Here is a 25879-nt window from a genome sequence, read left to right as displayed (position 1 = left end):
GATACTTAGCAGAAATGCCAACAGTTCTTAGTCTTTTCGGCTCACGACCTACCACCCCCCAAAAAAACAAACAAAAAAAAACAAAAACAAAGCTGCCCTCTGTTACAAAAGTAAGTTACACAAGATGTTAAATGGAAACACCAAGTGATCTTCTTAAAGCTAAGAATGGATGGAAAGAAGGAGCGAGGTTGAAAATGTTCATCTCATAAGCTAAACAAATTTGTTAACCCCCAAAAATATTCACAAGAAACAAAACAGCAGATAGGTTTGTTGATAATCTTGCGACACCTAACTGATGACAGCAAAATACTTTGCACTAACCAATGATGAAAAGCCTATTTGTATATAGTACAAGCTGTAGTATCTCTCAGGTTATCAGACAGATAACTGGCATCATATGTCAGATAACCTGAGAGCTACTTCAGGTGAGACAGTGGTTACACAACATTATGGTTTACATGTTTATTATGTGTACGCCTGTCAGAGGTGAACCCATTCAAATGTCAAGTTTTCACCAGTGTTGATTTACATATTCGGCAGTTTGCAGTTGATTTCACATTACTTGAGAACACTAACAAACATTAGCAAAAGCAGCAGGTATGTAGAATCTATTCACAGATCAATCGTATCCTGACCCGGTCAACAACATGTATCTGGAGGAGTTCCTAAGCTATTTAGTAACTGTCTTATTGGAGACTTTACAAACGGTTAACTATGATCACACAGCCATGTGTCAATCTGCTAAAAGTAAATGGAGCAGTGTAAAAATATAACAAAGCTATATAGATAAGAAGAAGGTAGCAGCTGCCGGCTCACCACAATATCCAAAATATGCTTCTTAATATCCAAAAATAGCCTTATGTAAAGTGTCTGCCCAAAAGGAAACCACAGCAGATGTGCTGTAGACTGATTGTGGTATAGCATCAACTAGAGCTGCAATGCTGCAAAGTTTGGATGCTTCCTTATTCTCTGTATTTGTAAGATGAACTCACAAACAAACAGCAGTCACTCCAAAGCCGCCTAAAACTGAGTAGGAGCTGCTTCTTTAAAAAAAAAAAAAAAAAAAATCTTAATAGTCACAAATTTGAAATGTAATCTTCTTTGAGAGTGTCCTCAAAAAAGGCTCATGCACCTTAAATAATCATAGAATCCAGATTATGGTATTGTAAAACAGAGGCTGTTCGTGGTCTGCATTCAAAGATACATCAACACCCTAACCAGTTCTTCTGCAAACAGAGCCACATGGCTATGCACAAATGTTTGCATGCATGGCCACCCACACATCATCATACACACAAACAGAAAACACAAACAGACAGAGAGGCTTGGTGAGACAGTTTTCCTGTGATATACGGCAATAAAGACACCAGCATCCTCTTTGCATGTGGGTTTGCAGAGTGATCTTTGCATTCACATGCACTGCTGGAACTAACCTGATAAACTGAAACACAAAATTCAAGCTAACATTTTGAATATCTGCTTTGCTAACAGAGACTTCACTGCAGCACTGGGATGTCTCTGTGTGAGCTCTGTACTCTGAGCAAAAGCCCCAGGGCTGTAGAGCATCTGGATATTGAACATACAATGGAGCAAACAATGTCTAAAGTACACAGGTTTTGAATGGGATGACCATCAGACCACAGGGGATCCACAGTCCATTACCTTCTAAAGCTCCCCATTAGCTTTCTGTCTCACTCTCCCGCTGTCTACTGCTGTCTCTCCGTCTGTCTGTCTGTCTGCATTTATCTCTGTGATATCACACTCTCTTTCCAGGTTGATTTTCTGTCTCTACAGATTGTCTGGCTGTCTCTCTGACTGTCTATGCTTTTATCTCTCTCCTGTGTGTTGCTCTGATTGTCTCTCTCTGATGTCATTGAGGTTTTGCTACAGCCATATTCTAATATTTTCCTTTTCTTTGCAATTTGAGACAGCCCGGCTTCTTTGTCATGTTTTGAACTGTTTCCCTGGAACTAATCCATTATGTCTAGTAAAGGCCAAATGTTTACACTGAATACAGATTTTACTGATACACAGACAAACAACAAGCTGCAACAAAAGGTGAAAAACTACATTTGATATTTGGAAAATGATTACATTTTTGAACACTTGAATGAATCTGAAATAAAGCATAGTCCTAGCCCCCTAATACTGACCTGATTTACACACACACACACACACACACACACAACAATATGCATGTTTACTTGTACCTGCATGACTACTGCATATAACACACATGCAAACACAGAGCAGACAGAGTATTTCCAATCAATTGGTTATGAACTGTAAACAAATGCAGGCTTTCTGATGAAGCCATGGATTACACACACACACTCAAAATAAAAAACACAACTCAAACAACCACAAATTAGAAAAGAAAAGAGCAGCACATGTCTTTTTATTCATTTTTCTCTCTCAATCCTTTCTGTCTTTCTTTCTGCACTCCCTCCATCTTTCTTTTTTCTTTGATTTGTGTCTCCAGCTCACTCAACACCACCCTCTTAAGCCAGAGTCAACAACAGGGTGACAGAGGTGAGCTGTTTATCACCCATAACACAATGAATACACAACGTGACCCAACCTACACACATATACACAAACAAAGGGAGGGCAACAGTAAACACAACAGAGCTGACCTCTTGGCCAACCCTGCTCCGGTATAATTTGTGAATCTGTGTGTGGCCGCACGCATGTTTGTGTGAGAAGCAAAGACGAGTGGGACACTGTTCAGAGTGTGTGTGTGTGTGTGTGTGTGTGTGTGTGTGTGTGTGTGTGTTTTAGCTGTAAGAGCAAAACATTTTATTGTTTAGTGAGCCATTGCAGGGATAAAAACTCACTACCACTCACTTGTTTGACCTCTGGAACAGGGAATCTAAACTTAATTTTGTTTTATTTCTAACTTTCTTCCGTAGTGTTATGTAGTGGCACTAAAATGACATTAAACAAGGTAACAATTAGGGAGTAAACATGTTTTTCCACCTTCCAGGGAATGGTCAACTCCATGATTCAACCAAATTACTATCCCACAGTTTATTGAGAATAGAAACTAGATTCTGCAGCAGTATTCTTTGGGTCGAAATCATAAGTTTGGGACTTCTACCTTGAGATAACTTTGCTCATTTCCAAAGAAATCTACCTCCAGCTGCACAGCTCTGGGAGTGTCAGTGCACTCAAGTCTATCGGTTATTGTTTTTCCAGAGAAATCAGGCAAACATTAAAACACAGGGAAATTACCTTTAAAGGAAATGTATCATCTGCAGCAGGGATCAAACATACGACCTTTCATTTCTGAGATAACACCAACAGGCAATATTTCCACAACATCCTGTCTTATCTCATCACAGAAACTAATTTCTCAGATAAGTGCAGGACCACTGCTGGAGGGAAAAAAACTGCTATCTGCTGAATCTAGTCAAACATTTCCTGCATCTAGAATCTCGTCATCCAACTTCAACCTTAAAACTTGTCAACTGTTGGACCACTACTCTGGATGGATCACCTTCAACAGCAACGGGGCAGTTACACTTGAAAAAACCATTTGTGGCAGATGACGGATGAGAATCATGCAGCTGTTCATCCCCACACCATTAAAAGGACAGGGGGGGTCTTTCTAATTTGATTCAAGCAGTATTGAGTGTTGCATACCATCCATGTGACCTCGCTCTGTGGTGATTACATCATTCAGACTGTGGCTTATGGGGGATTGACTCCTAATCTGGTGAGGAGAACTTCCTACCCCACCGACCAGTGTGTGTGATATTGTGTATGTGTGTTGATTCTGCCTAGATTGACTCAGCATTGTGTCATGCAGACTCCCCCTGACCATTAAAGTGACCATTGAAGTTAGAAGCTTATGTACTTCCACATTTCTAACAATATGTACAACCAGCTGGGGCAACACGTGTCAGTGAACTGAATGTATCTAAATTTCAGAATACATTTCAAGGCCACTTTCTTGTTACTATCATGTACTGAGTTTTTTTTTGTAAGCTCACCATACTACTTTGATTATGTTGTTTAATGTTTAAGGACATTTAAAAGGCAACAGTCCTATAGTTGGATTTAACTGAACATTCGAGCTTTCATCCAAAATGATGCAAATTGCCTCTGAAATATTAACTACACTATCAAAACTAATGAAGAAGCATGAACATTTCTGTGAAGGCTGAAACAAGAAGAGTAAATATTTCATTAGGCAGATTTAAGCTCTTTTATCCTTTATTGTAGGGGATGTCCTCTGACTTTTGTTGTAAAAGTAAAGGACCAGGAGTGTTAAATCTTACAGAAAGTGCAGAAAGTAGACCCTTAACACTTAGACACAACAGACTCTGACACACATCTACACTGACACTAGCAGCCACACACAGTCCCCACTCATTCTGCTCTAGTTATGGCTCAGCAGATGACAGTCTGCTGCTATTTATAGAACGGAAAGGAGAAAAAATGAGAGGGAAAAATCCCATCTCTTCTTTCTCTGTGCTCCCTCTCTCTCTCTCTCTTTCTGTCTCTGTCTGTCTCTCCTCGTCTCTCCAGAGGCTTTTGTTAAGGTCATGGAGGATGGAGTGGGAAAACAAGAGGGTGAGAGAGGAAGACAAAAACAGAGAGAGAGAGAGAATGAGGGGAGGCAATGACAGAGAGAGAGAGAACAAAGTGATAAACACAGACACAGTCACAGCTGTACAGACAGAAAGCATCAATATGACACTTTGTTCTTTCAGTCTCTCTGTTCTTGATTTCTATTTCCAGATGCGAGTGAACTTGTTCAACCCAAAACTCAGAATCATTTGCTTTTTTTTTTTTTTACTTTTACAAATATAGACATATCATATCAAAGACATGACAAAAACTAAAATCAGACAGTCTACCTTCCAGACATTGTGCCGGTGGGTACTTAACTGCGTGCAAAAACACCGGTTTTCCATCAGAAAGATGTGATTAACAAACCACGATATTTACAGGATGCAAGCTTGTCCAATGAGAAAATATGACAATAATTTCACCTATATGACTCATTCAATCCAAGTTTGACATTTTCTTTAAAAGTAAAACGCACAAGTTGTGGTCAGTCTCTTAACATCCAGTCAACAAGTCGGCAGCTGGATAAACGACCCATGAGACCCATGAGACAGCATGAACAAAGAAAACACTGTTAGACATGGGGCTGCACCATAAATCACATCTTTATAGCCATATGGATGTGCGCAATAAACAACGCAAAAGATTGCTTCAAATGCAATCATAAGACAGGACTAATCGACATGTGCCATGCATTCACACTCAGGCTTGGACGTTTGACCTATCAGATGCAGCCCAGTATACATTAATAGTGCATTTACACAATTCAGCCGATAAGATAAAGCCCCATGTAGCCTGCAGTTATCCTCACATTGATTGTTATCACTTTGCAAAGTTAGCTACTATAGCTGAAGAAGGAGAGTAGAGTGAGTTAAATGTGGTTACTCACATCCTTGACAACAAACGCAACTATCTTATTAGGAATCATTTAGATTCAGAAGAGACAACATTAAAAACTGCGTCCCCTCTATCATGGACGATACTGATACAAAAAGACAATTGTTCAAAGAATTCCATTGGGAAAGATTTTGAGATAAGGTTTGACTTACAAATGATCTCTGGAAAGTGTTTACCCAAAAAATGTAACCAAGATTTGATTAAAAAAAAAAAAAAAGTCATATAAAAAGGCAGGAAATGTAAATACAGGACACACACACACAGAATAATCAATCTCTGCAGCACACATACATTTATCATGGGCAGGGGATCACATCATGATGCTCCCCCCGCCTCATTCCACAAAGAATGACATCTTATCGTTGGAATGTAGGATACCATGAAACCAGGGAGGTGCCCCCCCCCCCCCTCCCTGATTACACACACACACACACACACACACACACACACACACACACACACCAAATTGGAGGTGAACACAAAGAAACAGGAACTCTCTTGCACGTGCACACACATTCTAAACACAGACTGAGCAGCACACACACAAAGAAAAATAGCCTGTGCAGTCGGTGCACAAACAAAAGCAAGGGCAGACTAAACAGACTCAGAAAGCAAAGCCACACGAACACAGACAGACACACAGAGTTGTAGAGCAAGCAGACTAAATGTGCAGCACAGCACAGGTCACTTTACTGCTGATGCAGACGACCTATAGTTCAGACATCAGATCTATTTTAGATTGAGGATGAACACACATACACTCACACAGGCACCTATACACCTCTTTCATGCAGGAGTTGCAACAGTCCATTGAACACACATTCAAACCTGCAGGCAGTGGTTTATCTTTCTTCACAGAAACTCTTCAGTCTCTGGATGAGTCACTTTAATGTAATTGATATTAAATCCACATTTAAGCAAATCCCTTAATATACATTTATGTTACTTAAGGCTGAACAGCAGCAGGTCAGAGGGAAGGTCAAGATTCTGGTGTCCACTCCAGCGACATGATTTATGTATAAATGAAGGAGCAGACGTAAGACATTTTCCTTAAAGGGTTCTACAATCATATCACAATGTTACGTCCTGCAACTTTTATCCTCAAATTGGATAAGGAAAGCCCTGCCTGGGGAAAACTAGAGAAACCATGAGAAGGGAAACAGAGGAGACTCATCTCTCATAAAGGACAGACGGGCAATAAATGTTGTGCAGAGTGGACAGAAGCATTTCAGAGAAAAAGAGGGAGAAACGGATGAACAGACAGGGAGATGAAAGAGGCAACAGACTGAAAACCCAGACATAAAATATGTATTATTATCATTTCAGTAATGCTGAGTGATGACAGTCACAGTTAGCTGCGTATATGGTGCCAGCCAGGAAATGGACAATGTCAGATTTTGTGTCTTTGCATATGGATCATCATTACAGCAGCTTCACGAGCAAGTCAGCAGACACCCAGATGTTGTGGTGAAGGCTCGTACTTCATAAAAACTGTAACATTTGTTATTGATCATGCATCAAGCAAACATCCTCTGTCACAGTAGCTATTCAAAGATTTAATTTCAACCAGTGCAACTTTAACTGATCTGAGGGAATACTGTTTTAAACTGCTGTTTTATTAACTCTTTCGAGTTGAATATAACATTTGAGTGTGTCATAAAGTGTCTCAGCTCTTGTTTGCTGAATACACTGTAGTTCTAGTCCATCTGGGGACCTAAAAGCTGCACATCTGATCCCGGCTTTGTCATTTTGAGCTCAAAACAACGTGACCCAATCCCCTGCCTCTTTGCTGCAGCTGCTGGCCAATCATGGCCTGGAATTTCCAGGAAGTGATTAGTCTTCACAATGTCAGTATTGTTTTGCTGTATCCTGGCAGAAAAATATAAAAAGTAGGGTAAAAAACAATAGCCCTCTTTTTTTGCTAATCTGGCACACACTTGCATTTGGTCTGGCATCAGTGTGTGTGTGTCTGTGTGTGTGTCTGTGTGTGCATGTGTGTTTTGGGGGTTGAATCAGGGTTGCAGGCAGTGCATCCAAATAATTTAAGATATTCAGGGCTTTCTTAAGGACAACGCTGAATATTAAATCATGCCTTGATAATGTTGTGGGTTCAAGTGCAGGTCCTGTATCTAAACATGAAATACAAAGTATTCTGAGGCTCAATCTGTCTGAGAAATGTTGTGTCCAACCAATCAGTGATTCCCTGATAAGAAAAAAAAAACCTTTAAAAGAAGAGATTACAAAAGGATCAATGATAGAGAGAATGAGCTGGCAGAAGGGGAGGAGGAACCAGACGAAAACGTGTGAAATTCAACTAGGGACAGAGATTGATGTCAGGGGGAAAGGATTAAAATCGAAAGAGAAAACAGATGAAGAGATGAGAAGAGAAAATAATAAGAGCGGGAATAGACGGAGGAGATGAAAAAAAAAAGAGGGGGGAGTTGATGTGATTGGAAAGTGAGAGCGTGTGTGAGAAAATAGAAAAACAGAGAAGGAGAGAGCATAAGCTATGTCATCATTACTAACTGTGCAAGTCATTTAACATCTGCATGATGCATTCAATGTCCCACGCTCACCCTGTAACTTACACATTGTATGAGAAGTTGAGTCAACAACGCATGCATACACACACACACCCTGTTGCTAATAAAACTGCACTGTAATTATCATAAAATACACATTCATATCCAATGTTGTGTAACCCTCAGCAGCTTTCAATACATCTTTTCTTAGTCTCGCAGCTCCTTCATTTGTTGCATGACTTTAGAAAAAGGTGTAAAAACCACTCAGCATTTGTGCACACACTCACACAGAGAGAGAGAGAGAGAGAGAGAGACTCAAAAGTCTGAGTTCACTTTCACTTTACACTTCCTTTTGTTTTGTTTTTCTAAATAAAATACAGATGAGAGGACGAGAGGACAGTCATTTTCACTCTGCACACACACACACTGTCACATGCATAACTGAACTCACAGCACTCTCACACATCCAAGGCCTCAAAGCCATCAAGTAAGATTTATAGTGTGTGATAAAATGCCTCTCTCTCCCATGGGTGGCAGGTCAAGACTTCATGCAGTATATGAATATCTCTGCATGACGTTTGCTACTTTAAAACAGAATTTTATTACATTATGTGAAGATCTGAAACAGCACTCAGGACATGTGACATTAAGCCTTCCACTGAAATCAATACTAATGAAATTCTTAAAAGTAGGATGGCCTGACCTTACGACTTAACATAAGGGGAAACCCAGAGTCACACTTTTCACGGAAGGAAGAGCAGAGATGGTTTGCATATGAGGAGGTGTCAGCCTCTCAGTCTCCCTTCCTTTGTTGCACACAGCTGGTCACTGACACACAGGACAGCGAGTGAGACAGAGCACGAGTTTGATCTGAGGCGGGACAAACACAAAGCAAGAGGTCGACCGCTAGCCACAGTGAGAGAATGAGCAATAAAATGGATGGAAAAACAGATTTCCACCATGCGATCTTCTTATCCTCTGTCATCTCCTGATTATGTGACATCAGAACCACACACACTGAGCGACCTCAGCCCTGCTACATTTGATTTTTATGTCGCTCATAAATCCAGCTGGCTAGGCTTAAGGTCCTTTACATAACTGAAGTACACATCTTTATATTCTTGGATGTGCTTCAACCTGACAGTTATATGGCAGGGAGCAAACTTGTTTGGCAACAATGACTGCTAGATTCCCAAGCTGAGATGCAACATTTACAGATTTTACAGACAGTTATTAAAAAACCAAAACAGATTTATGAGGGATGTTACCATCAAGATTGATAGCCGATCTGTGCATACTGACGAGCCATTCATCAACAACTGTTTAGTGTTTGGTGGTTATTTTGAGCAGAGCGGACAAAGTGCTAATTCCAGATTTGCGTTTTAACTACTCGTGTCGTCAACTAAACTTAAATATTAGAAAGAAAACAGGAAATATCCCAGAATTCTGAAAAAATACTTCCACTTAAGGTTGTTTTATTATTTAACAGTTGTGCTCATGTGCAGTTCAGCTCAGCAGAATGAATACGTTAACAATCCCTGAAGAAAGCTGCATGTGTATTTTGTGTGTGTTAACAACCACATCCCTTCTGCTTAAGCATATTAACTCATTTACAGACATACAGCTAAACACATAGACATTAGCGTATTGCTAATACGGAACAGGAACTGGGTTAACTACTTAAGCCAGATTTTTAGAAAATGCTGACAATGCAGACTTATTAATTAGGGTCTGTATGGAGCTGTATGTCTGTGTTTTGGGAGGGTGGCTGTTACGTCAGAATCAATCAGCAGTGAGGGAATAGGGTTTGTAGACTGAAGGCTTGACACAGCGTCTTCTGGCTGTTTTGTCAGGGATATAGGAACCCCTGAAAGGGCTGGATGTTTCACCTCAGCTCTGCTGCATGGGAGAAATCTTTAGATATTTATATTTCACTAAAATGCAGGATGCCGCATTTAGTCCTGTGAAATATTTCACCAGGTCAAACAGTATGATAACTCCTGACCTAAGAGTTTAAGCAGCAGATTGTCTTATGCCCAAACAAATTTCATTTTTGAAAGGTGATTTATCCAACATTCAATAACAGTATTTGCTTGTTGTTCCAATCTGCAGAGACACTAAAACAGATACTCCATTGTTAAGTGAAACTGTGTTTGGGATATAACACTATAAATACCTTTTAAACAATCTCAACAAATATGTCTTTGACTCTTTTTTTGCCTCCTCCCCAAAAATGATCTTCTCCATCCCGCTGGCCTTTTTCCATCACGTGGACAGAGTTCAGGACATGTAGCAGGTTAAAATTGGACGCTGCAATGCTAAATGTGGACAGTGTGAGCCACATTATTAGCCTTGATCGATGCAAAATTCTAATTCCATGTCAGGAGACAAATGTGAAAAGATTTTAAAATTTCCCTCTGTAGGACAGTAGTTTGCAAAACTATATAAAATTGTAAAAACACTCCTGGTTCAACCTGTCATGTTTCTATGAGACGACACAAGCAGCCTGAGTGGGTGAAATACTTGCATATGTCTCCGACCATTTTCCCTCTAATGGCCCTGAGTGAATGACCGTTATTTAAGGAGAGCCTTGAAGGCCTCAAAGTGTGTGTCCTTGTATGTGTGTGTGAGGAGGGGGCTAATCCTCCTCTGTTGAGAGAGAAATTTCAAACTCTTTGATTGCCAGTGGAGCCAAGAGCCTAAGGTCACACACACACATACACTGACACACACACACACACACACACAGGGTCCCTCTTTTTTTGGGGGCCCTCAGTTTCTATACTCCTGTCCCTCCTCCTCCCTTTGTCTTTCTCTAACTTTTTCCTCCCTCCCTCCTCCCATCATTTCCCACTTCTCTTCTTCTGTGGAACCCCCTCCACGACCAGATCCTGCTTTCCTAAACTCCCGCTCATGACCCGTCCCACAACCGCCTGTCCTTGAAGCATTTTTTGACACTGAGCTTTAGTTTTTCTGCAATTTCCTATCCACCTTTTGCTCTTCATTTATGACTCTAGCCCCTCGTCCAATGGTAGCTGAACACAGAACAGACTCCTAGAGATTACATAGGATGCTCGGGGGCTGAACTTTGACTTGTACCCCTCCTCCCGCCATTGCTGGGAACTAGACTCTTCTCCTTTCACTCACAACTTTTTCTCTTTTCAGTTACTTCACAAGACTGACTCGATCTTAACACCATGTCAGTTTGATAACCCATGTATGCAAATATGTCCTAAAATGGTAGCGTGATTTTTGTATTATGTGCTTCACTTAAACGGCTAACTGCTGAGACCAGCAACATCGTTCCCTGAGAGGCTAAAATGATGAAAAAGCTTGTTTCGTCTGACCAAATCAAAATGCTTTCTATTTAATATGTCCTTAATAAGTCTGATATTCAAGGAGAACTGTGTCCGATTTTCTTTTAAAGCTATCATCCACCATTCTGTTTAACATAGCACCGTAAGAAAAGCTGTTGAGTACCCTTCTGCTCTTTAACTCCACGGCTTCTATCTATTCATCAATCTATTTTCCCTTATTGCTTAAACCAACAATCTTCTATCTTTTACTGTTACTCTGTTTCCATCCATCCCTGAATTCCTGGAATAAGACATTAACCTGCTACAGATCAGATGCCAAAGACACAACCTCCTCAAATCCATCTCTGAATCAGATACACACACACACACACACACAGACAGACAGTAGAATTTAAACAACCTGGGTTAAGTATGCATATGAGAGTCAAAGTGATAAAAAAAAAAAAAAGACACTCATACACTGATGTGCAAGAAAAACCAACGAGTTCCAGATGATCGTGTCTCCCACAGATCTCTTGTTCCCGTGCCCACCCAGTGTGTCAATGTGATTGGTTGTCATGAGTGTGTCTGTGTGCATGTGTGTGTGTGTGTGTGTGTGTGTGTGTGTGTGTGTAACTTTACTCTCACCATTCTGCCACATGTCAGCAGTTGCTCAGTCATCTTTGACATACACACACATGCACACACACATGCACACACACAGGATTACAGCCAGGCTCTGTAAAGGAGTACTTGTCTCTGCATGTATGTAGTCTAGTCACCACTGGCTTTCAATACCTGAATGTTTAATGGACATTTTTATGCCAGTAATCCAGGGTTTGTGCAATACAATTCTGTATCAGACAGTTTCTTATTATTTAATCAAACATGTTTTAGAAATCACCACTAGAGACCTTTTCAGTGTCTTACTCTGACATGAAGAAAGACCTCTAGTGACCCAGAACACATTCAACAATCACAGGGTTTCAAGAGAAACCAGAAGAAAGACAGAAAGAGGCATGTTTGACAAAGAGAGAAAGCTTGGCAGAGGCTCTGGGCATGTGTTTTTGGATGAACAAACTGCCGTTTCCAAGATGCAGGGCATCAGGCGAAACTGATTTTAGCTCCTGGGATTCAGGAAGACTCGCAAAGCATCTTGTGATGGAGATGAGGACAACATGGTTCACTCCCAGAGGAAAATAACCCTAACTGAGGAATTTTAACACATGCAGGTTTGCAAGGGAAATGTTCAATTACACAGCCTCATGTGGTTTCATTTTTCTTGTTCTAATGCATTTCAATTTCAGTCATCAAAGAAAGTTAAAAGCTAAGGAAAACAATTGATTATTTCAGCTTTATTTTAACGGTAACGCAGGGCTTTCTCTCTGCAAAACAACACAAAACAGAAAAACAAGTGTTTATCAGGGAAAGCAGTTCCACGTGAGTCCATGTCTATGTTTTCTTCCTCCACTAAACTTTCTGCAAAGTCAGTCAGAGGACTGAATGTCATATGACTAACTCCGACTGTTATTCTACATCTCCAACTACCGAACACACCTCTCCGTGTCTCTGTGCCTTCTTGTCAACAAGACAAGCTGCAAAAACAAACTTTTTTTTCTGTCCCTCTTTCTATCTGACACGCTCTCTGCAGAAGTTGCATCAGTGCAACCATAATGTAGCAACAGCATCATGTGGCTGACTGTATACCATCCTTTCTCATGTCTCTAGATGTGGTTAAGAGGCAGTTCTTTTTTGCAGCTACAGTAGGAAGTCTTCTGTCTTGCACAAGGGTACCAGAGGTAGGTGAGAGATAAAACAATGTCATGTTTTCACCACCCTCACCCTAAATTTACCAGGCAGTCTGATGAGGCAGTCGCAGGTCATTAGATAACTAGTTAATTTTAAAGTTATTTTTTGGCCATTACGGCCTTTATTGGACAGGACAGCTGAAGAGAGTCAGGACTTTTTTTTGTGGGGTATGATGTGCAGCAAAGGGCCGACGGTGGATTTGAACCCGCGGACGCTGGGACGAGGCCGCTAGCTTGAGGCCGCTAGCTTTTGTACATGTGGCGCGCACAACATAACCGCTAGACTATCCAACGCCCCGGCTCATAAGCCTGACTGTTTAACTTTTGGTGCACTTCTAAAAAAAAACATCAAACATCACCTATTTATGGAACTTGTGTTTGTGGTTATCTGAAGCACCACAGCATCCGCTCACACACATCAAAAAAGAACTGCCAATAATATCAGAGACCCTCGAAAGATCAAATGTAAGAATACAGCAAAAACAGGTTAATGATTGATTGTAAAAGATAATATAAAAACACTGTTTCAGTAAGCTGGATTTTCTATTCATCTAACATATAGTAACAGGTAGCTTGGCCCCTTTTCACTTTCCAAGTAGCTTGCCAGACAAAGACAATAACCAGCCAACCTGAAACTTTCAAGCAGTGCCCTTCGCTGAGAGACAGCTCATCTTGCAAATTTAATGCCTGACCTGGAGGTAGAATCTATCTTTCATGGGGTAAACAACAGTTTGACAGCCATTGTGATGCCAATGTAACAAAGCACTCACATTGAAATGCAATCTTAACTCGTGACACACAACCTAAGAGACAAATAGCCTCTTAGTAACAGAGAAATATCTCCATGATAAGAAACATCTGTGTAAAATGATGTCTTCTGGAAAGCTGGTCATGGTAATAATGCTTTATCTAAGATGGAGCAAAAACAAAGGTTTCAACAACATGTAGCTTAGGCCATGACTTCATATGCACAAATATCTCAATCTAGATCCCATTGTGATCTCACATCATGAACATTTCTATAAGATAGCACCCTGGAGGAAGGGAAGTTATCAAATATCAGTCATCTCAAGTTTAAAGGAGGACAGGAAAGAAATGAAAAGTTGAATTCAGCACCTGGATGGACTTGTGTTACTTTGTGGTCAACATCAACCACAAAATGACACTTAATGAAATACTAAGCATGACGAGCAGGATGAAACAGAGCCCGGATGCAGGAGAGACAATGACTCATTTTTAGCTTGGACTCACCTGAAGTTCACACCACGCCACTTCCACTGTCGTCTCTGTATCCAGTCCCTTGTACACTGTCTTAAAGGAACCTCTTCCAATCTCAATGTCAAATTTTAGGAAGCGTCCGTCTGGTGAAGTCCCAACAGCTTTAGTCTCCACCTCCTCTATGTCGTCTTGCACTCGTTTCTCTGCCTCCCTCTGCTCTGCCCGGGCTTTTGCGAGCCCCTTCTCCTCCTCCGTCTCCCTCTCTTTCTCCTCAGTTGGACTACTAGCACTACCAGAGTCCGCCTCTTTTACATCTTTTACTACCTGTTGTCTGTCCCCTGGATGCAACGTGACATCAGGTTGTTTTCCAACTGTTTTTTCTGTAACATCCAATACTGTCGGGGTGGGCTCTTTAACTGCCCTATCTGCACTGTGCTCAACACCACTGCAAATGGGAACAGCAACGGTGCTACTGGTTTCACCTAAATCTACCTCAGCATTTCTAAAGTCCCCCTCCGAAACTGCCCGACATATCCCGAGACCAGGCTGGAGGTTTATGCTTTGGACCTCCCCGCCTTCAGCATCTCCTACCTGAGGTCCAGGACCAGAGATTTGTGGAGGGAAAAAGGTGGGAAGCCCCTCACAGTCTGGAGGTGACGTAAGTATCAATGCCGCTTTGCTGGGGAGGTCCAATGCTGTGGCATTAGAGTCACAGATGACACTCCGGCGAAAGAAGCGGTGCTCGGCTGTTTTAGAGTCTCTATCCATCGTGTGGCGTCGACGTTGGACCTCAGGTTGTCCACCCAGCTTTTCTACCACATGTGTGTCTGAACTGGCAGCACCGTTCACATTTTTGTGGACGGACTGGGGTGATGGACAGGGAGAGGCCGAAGGGGGGGCCGGAGCAATGAATTTCACTACTTTGCTGCTGCTGCTGCTGCTGCTGCTGCTGCTTTCAGACATTCCTCCTAAATACTTGGACCAAAACAGAGAACTTCTGTAAGTATGAACAAGGATTTGTTTTATGTGAGTTATTACCAATCTATGTGTAAATTGGCGCACTACTCAACTAGCAAGTTTCTTTTTCAAATCAAAAACTATCCAGCCTCTTATCTAACTCCAGAGAAGACTAAAGGGGGTGGATTACAGGAAATAAAGCTCAATCAAATCTATTGAATCCAGACATTTTCATTGTGCTGTGTTCTTTTAGGCAAAGATTTATTAACTCTTCTTCCTCTTTTCAATGCCAGCAGTTTCAGAACGACAGCCTACAGTTCCTACAAGGCCCTTCTGAACAGGGCTCTGGGAAGCCCCGAGAGAGAGGAAGGGGCCTTCTCTTCGAGATTGGGGAGGGGCAGGTTGAAAGGCAGTAGAGGGAGGGGGGATGCAAGCACTGCAATGAAGTGATAAACGTCAAATTAACACCTGAATCCATCCTGCTGCCAACATCCAGGTAGGAGCGACCACGACATGGAAGGATTTGAGATCCAGCAGACCAGTGTGGCCTCCCCAAGGCTGATAAGACAGAATATAACTGGAATTTTTAATCCTTAAAGCTCTACTTGGAAGTCTGGTGAGGTCAAATGATGGTTGGAGACCCTCTGGAGAGGTCACTGGCCTGTCTGGTAAGGCCAGACAGAAGGCTAGGTAGGCCTAGCCTGGCCTTGCCTGGCCCAGCTTGATCTGCTTCTGACCTTTTCCCTGTAAATAAAAGAGAAAGAATAAAGATGTGTGTTAGATAAAACAAAACTTAGTATACAAATGTGACCACCATACATTACATCTGCTTTCAATTTACTTCTAACTGGGCCAACCCCCTACAAGGGACCCCAAAATGACACTTTGTTTCCTGTCAAGGTGGCTGATGGAATAAAATACAAGCCGTCAGAAAAAGTGTAACAAGTTACCACAATCTGACCAGTGATGATATGTATAAGTGAAAGAAGCAGGGTGGGAAATGAACACCAGCCAACATCTGCCACAATTTACAAATCTGTCAGCTCTTCAACCACTAAGCAAAGATCAAAGCCTCATTTTATTTTCCTGGTTGCCTGGTAAAATGGAGAAACTGGGTCAGCATCAAAACAACAAGTAAAGAATCATGGACTAAAAAGTGATTATTTAACCCCAATTCAGGCTCAGATTTAAGTGATTCCACTTCTGCACTCTTAGTAAAGGAGTTTATCAGTGAGTAATGGGCTGCAGTTGAACCTGTACACTATCTTTAATCACCAACTCAAGCTTGTTAACATCAAAAAGATATCTGCATCCCATCTCACTCGCAATCATCCATGTGTAGTAAGCACTGGAGTAATGCAGCGGAGTGTGCGTCTAATTGCTCCACGATCCAAATTTAGCCCAAAGTCACCACAGCACGGCTGACCTCCAGGTCCAGCTACCCTGTGGCAACTCAGCAGCTTAACATGAGAGGGAATGGGCACAGCGATGAAACCACTGCAAGTGACTTCATATATATCTGAGCAAAGCTTAGAAGTGTTCTGCATATTTCATTATAAAGAAAAACATTTACCTGCAAGTTAGGAAATATGCAGAATCAATTTGTAATTTCCCCTACAACCGAAAGCTTTAATTCTGTTACCATTCGAGAGGAAAAGAGAAACAGCTATTTGCTTTGCTGTTTTATGTTTGAAATCATTCACATTATTTTCTGTTTCATTTGTGTTTTACATCGGGGGTTCCCAAACTTTTCAGCTCAGATCCCCAAAATAAGGACGCCAGAGACAGGGGACTGTCCCTGGAGGTGGTTAAGGCATATTACGTAGCACAAAAGAACACAACAGCATACAATTATTTTATAGTAATATTAAGAATTTAAAGGCTTGAAGCAGAATAAGTAACTCCATGTAAAGACTAAAAGCACTTAAGTCAAACTTCATAAACAGTGTGTCTTTACAGAGCAGCAGACACTTACATTGTTGCTGTCGTGTGAAAACTTACACTTTCATTCATTTCAATTCACTTAATGATAAAGTTTGGTTGAAAACTGAACTACTTTTTTGGGGTACGGGTAAAATATACAATTTCAAATTATTTAATTAGTGTGCATGCATGCACAAGCATACCTGCGTCTGCATGTGTGTGTGAGGGTGGGGAATGATCATGGCCAAAAATTAATACAGAAAAAAAATCCTAAAATGACCAAAATGGTCAAGGAAGGCACGGGGGTTAACAACACGGACACACACAAAAAAATACTCATAATAACCGCCCAAATTTCATCTCAAGAGTTTCTTTTTTCCATCTGTCCCCAATGGATGAGGATTAAATATGCTCAAGGCCACTTCAACATGCCAGTGTGTCAGAAAAATGTGAAAAACCACTCTCATATTTATAAACCCCATCAACCACAGCTGCAACGTCGGCCCAAAAGGATCTGCTGTAAGTAAGTCAACATTCTTGGCAAAATATGAAACATGTCAGAGGTACATTCAAACTCCACTGAGTTAAATGACCGCTTGTTTATACTTCAATAACAAAGAAGTCTGTCCTGACACGTAATAGGCTGTTGAATTACCTGAACACGTGTATGTGAAGAACAGGTTTTAAGTATTTCTTTGAAAAATAATTCCTATGACATTATTACACAATTAATGGCACCTGGCCGCCCTACAGGTTTAAGGGAAGTCAACCAGATGTCGTAAGCTCCAGTCCAGGTGTAGATCATAGTGAATAACTCTACTTGATAAGTTACATTGAGCAATATGACGATGACGTCAGTTAAAGAGACTAGCCTGATCACATCAGTAAGAGACAGCAATCCTACTTTAAGGAAGGTGTGATCATCTATAAATCACAATTTATTCCCCCTTTTCACACTCTGTATTGTGCTGAGGCTGTTTGCTGTAGGACTATTTATAATTTTGGGGGTCATTAAACTAAAATGATGGTCAAAATTAATTCAAGCGCATACAGCTGGTGAGAAACATCTGTATTTTTATTGTTTTTATTTTATTTAGTATGACAGCATAATTAGCAGATGAGTTCTCAACAGCTAGGGGGTGTTGTTCAGGCAGCATGAAAACAGATAGGTAAATAGGCCACACGTTATATTTCAATTTTAAAAGGTTTTTAAGTGTAGCATATAAACAGCAGTGACAGATTAGATCAAAGCAAAGTGCGCCACAGATTACCACAGGTGTGCTGCTTCCAGCAATTAGGGTTGTCATTAACTAGCTAAAACTGCTCTCTCTAACTCATGATATACTAATAAATGCTCAAATTTCACACCTAAAAAAACGTATTTTTTTTAGCATTTACACAGAATTAACAATATTAAACAGTAAATTGTGCTCAAATGCTGTTACTTAGGCTATCACGGCGAAACCCAAATGTTCAAACGTGATTATGTTTTAAATAGGTGTAAGTAAATTAAAGGCTTTCTTGTGAATACATTCAACACATCTCCAGTGTATGCTGTATGCTTGAACCAAATCCATTTGTTACATTAGGCTCGTTGAAGTCTAATGAAAAAAAAAACATGTTCATCCTATTAAAGTGAGCACAGGAGCAATTCAAACTCCCGAGTAAGGAGTTTATTACTGACATACCGGTAGACGAATTCATGAGCAGCTGTGTCTTCATGCTGTGTAAAAATGTTATTCTAGCATGAGTAAAAAAAAAAAAAAATCAACTCACTAGACTTAAAAGCGTGCAAACGACTTTTAAATACCCTTAACTGTTGCAGAGATGGGGTTCATTGCTGCCTGTTGAGGAAACTCAAAAAAAACGAAGCACTGCAGCTTACTTCGCCTCCAGGCAAAACAAGACATAAGCAATAACTGGTCACGATTTGGATAAAGCATTGTAATAAAAAAAATAAAAAAAATGCACCATTACCTCTTACATCTGTGTGGGCTGCGTTGGCACCGTAGAAATGTGAAAAGTAAAACTTGGTTTCAAAGCATTTAACTCCTCTGCAGAGGGGGTCCGCTCCGACACACCGCAATAATGTCAGTATAGTGCGTCACATTAAAGCCACAGTTGGTTGTCGAAAAGCCCTAAAAAAAAAAAGAAAAAAAAAAAAAGAAGAAGCTATTTACAAAAGATACAACTTGGCTACAACTGCAACAGGCTCAACTTCAAAAAGGTCCAAGCAGCAAAGCCGGTGGCGGTGCGTGCAGCGAGCCACAGCCGACAGCAGACACCTCCCACCGGAGCAGAGAGAAGCCAAGTTCGCTCGCTGGTGTCGCGGCGGCTCCGGTACTTCTTTCTGTCTCTGTGTTGTCTGTGTCCGGGTCTGCACCGGCAAGCAAAACAGGCAAAGTCTCACTCAAAGATGCTATATCCGTAACAGCGTCAGAGTCCAATCCGCTCCGGTAACCAACATTTCGCTCCTCTCGCCTTGCGTGGTGCAATAAATTCACCGTAATCCCCAGTTATTCCCCGTTTTCGAGCCTCCGGACCACGGCTCAGTCTGCTCTGTGCTCTTCTCTGGCGATGACTCGACAAGGCGGCGGTAAGGCTTTCACACAGAGGAGCCACGTCAAGCTCAAAGCTGTTAACCCAAGTGAAAACCGGACATTGAAGGATTCTCCCAAATTAAAATACAATAGCCAATTTTATGAGCCGTGTGTGTTGCATAACAACGAAAACTTAATTCATATAACTCATCCAAAGCTTTATCAATATTGTCATTAGTGCTTTTTAGGTAGCCTGGCATACAAAATCCTCTCTGTATACTGCACAAGCTCTAATGAGGTTATTCTGCAGCTCCCAAGACCCAGCTCCAATTTATTTCTCAAATTATAGCCTTGTTGTTGTTATTTTTGAGGTGTGGATATGGGCTTTTTTTTTTTTATCATAGGCTACTGCACTCAAGTGAATAGAGTAGAATGTCTTTATTGTCATTATACAATTGTACAACGAAATTATTTGGCTTCACCTTTAAAGTGCATTCACATGCAAGCATCCACAGCTAAAGACAACAAAAGAAGAAATTTAAAAAAAAAAGGAACTCTCATTCAGGTAGGATGATCAATGTATGGTAGGAGTTATTTACAGGTAGTAGCATAACAGAATATAAATGGATATTGCAGAAATATAAAATAAATATTGCACCGTATGAAATGTAAGATATTGCAGAAATATAATAATAAATATATCACAGTATGAAATGTAAAATGTAAAATTATTGCAGAAATGAAAAAATAAATTGTAGTATGATCATGTTATTTATGTGTTTTTCCCCATTTGTTTGAAGCGGTCAGTGGTTCAATTAGGCTATTTGAATGAATGCATGGAAAAATAATTTGGTCACATAAAATGATCAAGGAAAGCAACATCCTAACCTTGGCCTATTAATGTTTTTATATTATACAGGCCATATCTCAAACTTGCAATTTCATTTATGTGGCTTTATTATTCTTAATAGGTCTAGTATCATGCATACCATTGATTAAACATTTGACTTACTACACTTTGAAACCCCCCATTAGCTTCAAACACTGGATCAAATCTTGTACGGCTATATAGCCTAAAAAAAAGAACATTAAGGACTGGCAACACGTTATTTTTTTTTTGAATTGCCCCCCCGGGGACAAATAACGTTTTTTGAATTGAATTGAAATGATCAAGATGATTTTATACTGACAGGTCAAACCGGAAGTTCATTCATGCCTATAGGCGAAATTGATACTAAAAAGCAAACTCCGGTTTCCCGAATCAGTCAACAGCTGCAATGTGTGACCCAATGCATGTCGTTAAACATGCTTTTATTTTATGTCTCGGTCAGGTTTTGACGCAACAACAGGTAACCTTTGTGATTGATGCTTTTTGACCCCGTGGGTTTCCAAAGAGAGGCTGTCTTACTATTTTTGTGTGTGGCATTTGCTTGCTTATAATCCCCAATAGTAGGCTGTAGGCTGTGCACGGTGGGCAGGGTCTTGTAACTTTATTTAGAGTTAGGCCTTTATTTACTGATCTTATAACTCCTCCAATGACAAGGAACAACTGCACCTTTAAAGCCAAATTAATGAAAGTAGTCAAATGATGTTTACTTATTGTTATTAAGTGTCTGTCAGGTCTATACACCCCTGACATTGAGTTTAAAACAAGACTAATCAAAACATACCCATTAATCTACTTTATCACAACAAAAAGAAGAGTTCCTGTATTTTACAGATTTAGTGCATGATAAAGGAAGGCCCAGTTCCAAACCCTGATCATCACACGCACACTATTGTTCATTTCTCTCAGTGGGTCTTCCTGTTTGTATTTGACAGTAGGGGACCAAAATATTAAGCTCCAAATCCTGCTGAATGAACACACACCAAAGATGCTTCCCCTGATGAGAGAATATGTGTAAGATTTTCTCATTCATGTGCATGAAACTCCAAACAGAGCTCCTACCCTAGATTAATCTATTTTTAAATACTTTCTCGCTGATATTGCTTTGAATATAAATTCATAGTCTGAGCCCAAACTGTCTCTTATGTGCTATCAGTCTTTCAACTGTTTGAAAGCCTCATTTGAATGTTCATTTTTCACTTGGCAAAAATTAAAGTGGGTCCTCAATTCTTCTTTCTCAAGTGTAGGTCCTTCAATCATCCTCTTTTCTTTGGAGTAATGACTTTTACTTCAACAGCTAGCCCAATTCAGAACACACAACAGCCGTTTGGGGCTAACCAAACTTTAGGATCTTCCCTTAAGAAACAGAGTTCATACTTATTGTGTATAATGCAAATGTTCTTCGACTTAAATAACCTTTGTGAAAATGCCATAAATATCACCACATGCCTATGCAGCAAACCCCACTGACCAATGTGGGTTATATTGTAATTTCCGTATCTTGTCAAATAAAGCTGTTATCTTAGCTTCCACTGTTAATAGAGAGATAATTTGCTCAGTATTGCTGCTGCGTTATCAGCAAACAATCCTTACATGATAAGGAGCTGCTGTGAATGTTTTCATACTTGCGGCAGTCAGATAATCCAGCCTTTGTTCACCAGTCAGGAGGTCATAGGCGTGTTGTTTTGGATCTTCACATGATTGTTGAAGTATAATATTAGCCTGCACAGAAGAAAAAAAAATCTTTCAGTTTGGTTCCTGAATGTGTGTGTGTGTGTGTGTGTGTGTGTGTGTGTGTGTGTGTGTGTGTGTTTGTGGTTAGTTGGGTCCTCCTTTTGCTTGTTTCTGCAAATGTTCATCCTGCACTTTGCTCAAGGCGGCCAAACAGTACCAGAGGTTGCCACACAACAAACCAGCAGGTCAGGATTTAACAGACGATGATAACGTTTCCAAAGGTCATTAAACATTTTAAACAATACATACAGTTTATTTACAACTTCCTAAATATGGTATACCAACTGTTGCACTGTTTGTATATTACCTTCAATCTGTGTGCCAGATTCTGATGTTGTGTTATTGTGTTGTTCTGAATGTTGTCATTATCGAATGTATACAAAGATGGACGACATAACAACATGCCAAATGTGAAGCCAAAGACAGTCCCCAACTGTAGTATAGGTCGCAAAGCCAGCCTCCTTTATGTTAACAGACAAGACATGTGGCAAACTATAAAATAAAATACACGGTGAATACATTTTTCTCCAACATGGTTCTGTCATGATTTAGTTTTTTATCATGCTGATTCATGTATGTGTTCACTCTCTCTCTCTCTCTCTCTCTCTCTCTCTCTCTCTCTCTCTCTCTCTCTCTCTCTCTCTCTCTCTCTCTCTCTCTCTCTGTTCTGACCTGTTGGTGGATGGTTCACCTGTAGGCAGGAGGTGTAGCACTGCATGCAAGAACAACTCAGTCATACTGACACACAAAACCCTCGAGCGACTTCTGTCAGAGAAGCATGATGAGAATGACCTGAAGTGTACCGTGAAAAATGAAAAATAGACATTTTTTCTTATCCATGTGTAGGAGACAGCGAAGCTCACTCCCCCAACAGATTATTAAAGGAATAATCTGTGCTTCGGGGAATTTTGGGCTTGTTTCATTTTTCCATTAAAAGTATATGCTAAGATTGATGACAAAGTCTTACCTGGTTTGTCAATATAACGCACAAGAGAGTATACCAGTTAGCCTAGCTTAGCACAAATACAACTAGGGGGAACTAGCCTAGCTACCCTTCGTCAAAAAGTAACATAAGTATACTTCTGCTTTTTTTTTTGTTAAATGTGATTGTTTAAACCAAAATAAGCTAAGCGGCTTATGGCTGTAGCCTTATACTTTAGAATGGTCCCCTCACCTAACCCTCAGTGAGAAAGCAGAGACGTCTATTTTTCAAAAATGTCAAACTTTTCCTTTATTATATATAAACAGAAGAACATGAAAGCGAGAGCCACTCTTTGCTGGTAAAAATGCTCAGCTGACTCAGATATGAGAAATCTTCGCTTCTTCTGTTCATGAGCAATTAGCAAGAAACTCAAGCTCACTCCAGGGATTCAACCATAGCAGATAAAGTGGTTGCCAATGTAATTTCTTATATCTTAATGTTTTTAAAGCCGTTAACTCCTCTAATCTAAGCTTCCATCAGGTTATCTTGGTCCACCTTCCCTTTTTTTAATCTCCCACAGAAATCTATAATGGATTGAATTATTTCTAAGACTTATGTTGACATTTTTACTGCCAGAAGTCAGACAAATGATGTCACGCCATCATGAATTCCAGCCCATCTCTGGCAGTAACGTTTACATCATCCGCTTATTTGATCAATCTGTCTTCAACAACCTAATAAAATCCTTCCCCTTAAAATGGCACCCTCGCTCATGTTTTAACATAATAAAGAAAATACCAGGAATCCAAAATTGTACTTTCAAAATTGTTCCCTGCTTTTCCTCCCTTTGGCAAAAATGGTTTTGATTTAATATCGTCATGCCTTTGGACGAAAAACATATCAGACATTTCTAGAACATGCTGCATTTATTGTCTGAATACATGTAAAGATCTGCGACAAAGCTCACTTCCAGTTTTTCTTCCGCTTCTTGCTTTGTTGCTGTTCATATCTAACTTGCAGACTTCTGCTGCCATCAATCCATTCTGGAAGAAAACATTTTCATGTTGAAGAAAAAAAAAACAATCTATTGATAAATGTCAGATTAGTCAGTCTATTTTAAACGTACATATTTCCCCATTTTCCCTAAAGGCCATGCTATTACCTCCATACCGTAAATCCAAGCCTGTCAGTGCACGTTTAACACTTTTTGTTTCTGCAAATTTCTGCAGATGTACGTATGTGAGTGCGTGTGTGTGTGAACTGATAAATTATGTTGACCTATGTTGACCCCTCTTACAGACGTCAGAGACAATTTGTCCATCTGAACAAGCAACAACAGGTTGGAGAACTTTCGAAACTCAGCTCTGATAGGATAATTATGCCCCTCGTGTTCTGAGAAAAATGGTGCGATTCTCGAAGATAAGGTAGTTCTCTTTGAGATATTTTCTGCATTGTGTCTGAGGAGTTTTTCTCAGAAGACCAGAGCGTTGAGAATAGTTATCTTACTAGAAAATCAAAACAGGGAATGTCGTGCATATAATTTATCTTCTGTCGCTGTCAGTCTTTTCAGCCTTCCTACTTCTGTCATCCCTGTCGTGTATAACTCCGACAGAATTCATTTGCAGCTGACATTAAATTACCATTGCAAGGAATTTATGCATAAACAAGTAAACAGAATTGTTAGTGACTGTGACACAAGTCAGAAATCAGATGCTGTACGTGTGGGTGTCTGCTGTACGTGGAAATCAGCAATCATTTTCATCATTTTCTAAACAACAAAAACAACAAATGGTGATTTAAAAATTCAAATTAGTTGCAGAATCATTGAAACCACCTTCTGCTGTGCATAGTAAGAAAAAGTTTCACTTTAGAGCGACAACAATTTGACTTATTTCCTGTCATTTTTCCTCTGCTTTGCATACTGACAAAAAAATGCCTCTTTAAAAAGGTTAATTCCCTCTTCCTTCTTCTATTCTAAATTATGACTGGTATGCCAGTAACTCTGTGTATGCGCTGCACATGTGCGGGTGTCTGTGTGTGTCAGAGGATGTGCTTCAGAAGATTTCATGTTGCGAAAATGAACCTGTCACTTCCCTTCTCTGTGACTCTGCATGCCACTCTCTAATTCTATCTTTCTCTCTTGTCAAGTGTGTGATTTTTGACAGAGTGGTGGAAAAAGCTGCGACAAGTTTGGATCTGCCGTGCTTTAATGCAATATTAGAAAAGAGGATGATGTATGGGCACTGTTTTGTTTAACCAGAAAAATGCCTCCAGCAATTAAAGTCATTCAAATTTCATACATCATATAAAAGGGAACTTAAAATGTTGTATTGAGGTATGTTTTTCAACTGTGGTGGCCTTGTACTGCATTGAAATCTGCCTCAACTCATTGTGCAGTACCTTCTTCTACCAGATAGTGTCACTGTTGAGTCCAGTGTGACATCTATATATGTAGAATGACTGATTTCATCTTATCTTACTCTAAACTTTAATTTACCACCTTCTCCTCCGCTCTTGTGGCTCCATATGTCTCCCCACAGGCCTGTTAGAAACCCATTATTCTACACAGGCTAAACAAAATGTACTTGCACATGCTCTCAC

At 40.3% G+C, this 25879-nt stretch overlaps 1 protein-coding gene across 2 annotated transcripts in view; it reads right to left on the bottom strand.

Annotated features, from left to right (window-relative positions):
* Positions 1-19755, bottom strand: part of wnk1b (WNK lysine deficient protein kinase 1b) — an 84867-nt gene extending 65112 nt beyond the window's left edge. For both annotated transcript variants that reach the window (XM_065951571.1, XM_065951572.1), the window contains exons 1-2: positions 19174-19755; positions 14350-16017 (exon numbers count right to left, since the gene is read on the bottom strand). In XM_065951571.1, coding sequence (XP_065807643.1) covers positions 14350-15279 — 930 coding nt within the window. In that variant the 5' untranslated portion in view covers positions 15280-16017; positions 19174-19755. The remainder of the gene's footprint in view (positions 1-14349; positions 16018-19173) is intronic.
* Positions 19756-25879: the final 6124 nt, after the last annotated feature.

This window comes from Labrus bergylta, chromosome 23, assembly GCF_963930695.1.
Source record: "Labrus bergylta chromosome 23, fLabBer1.1, whole genome shotgun sequence".
In the NCBI taxonomy this organism is placed as follows: domain Eukaryota; kingdom Metazoa; phylum Chordata; class Actinopteri; order Labriformes; family Labridae; genus Labrus; species Labrus bergylta.
Note: the sequence above shows the minus strand (reverse complement) of the source record. Positions and strands in the feature narration are given on the sequence as shown.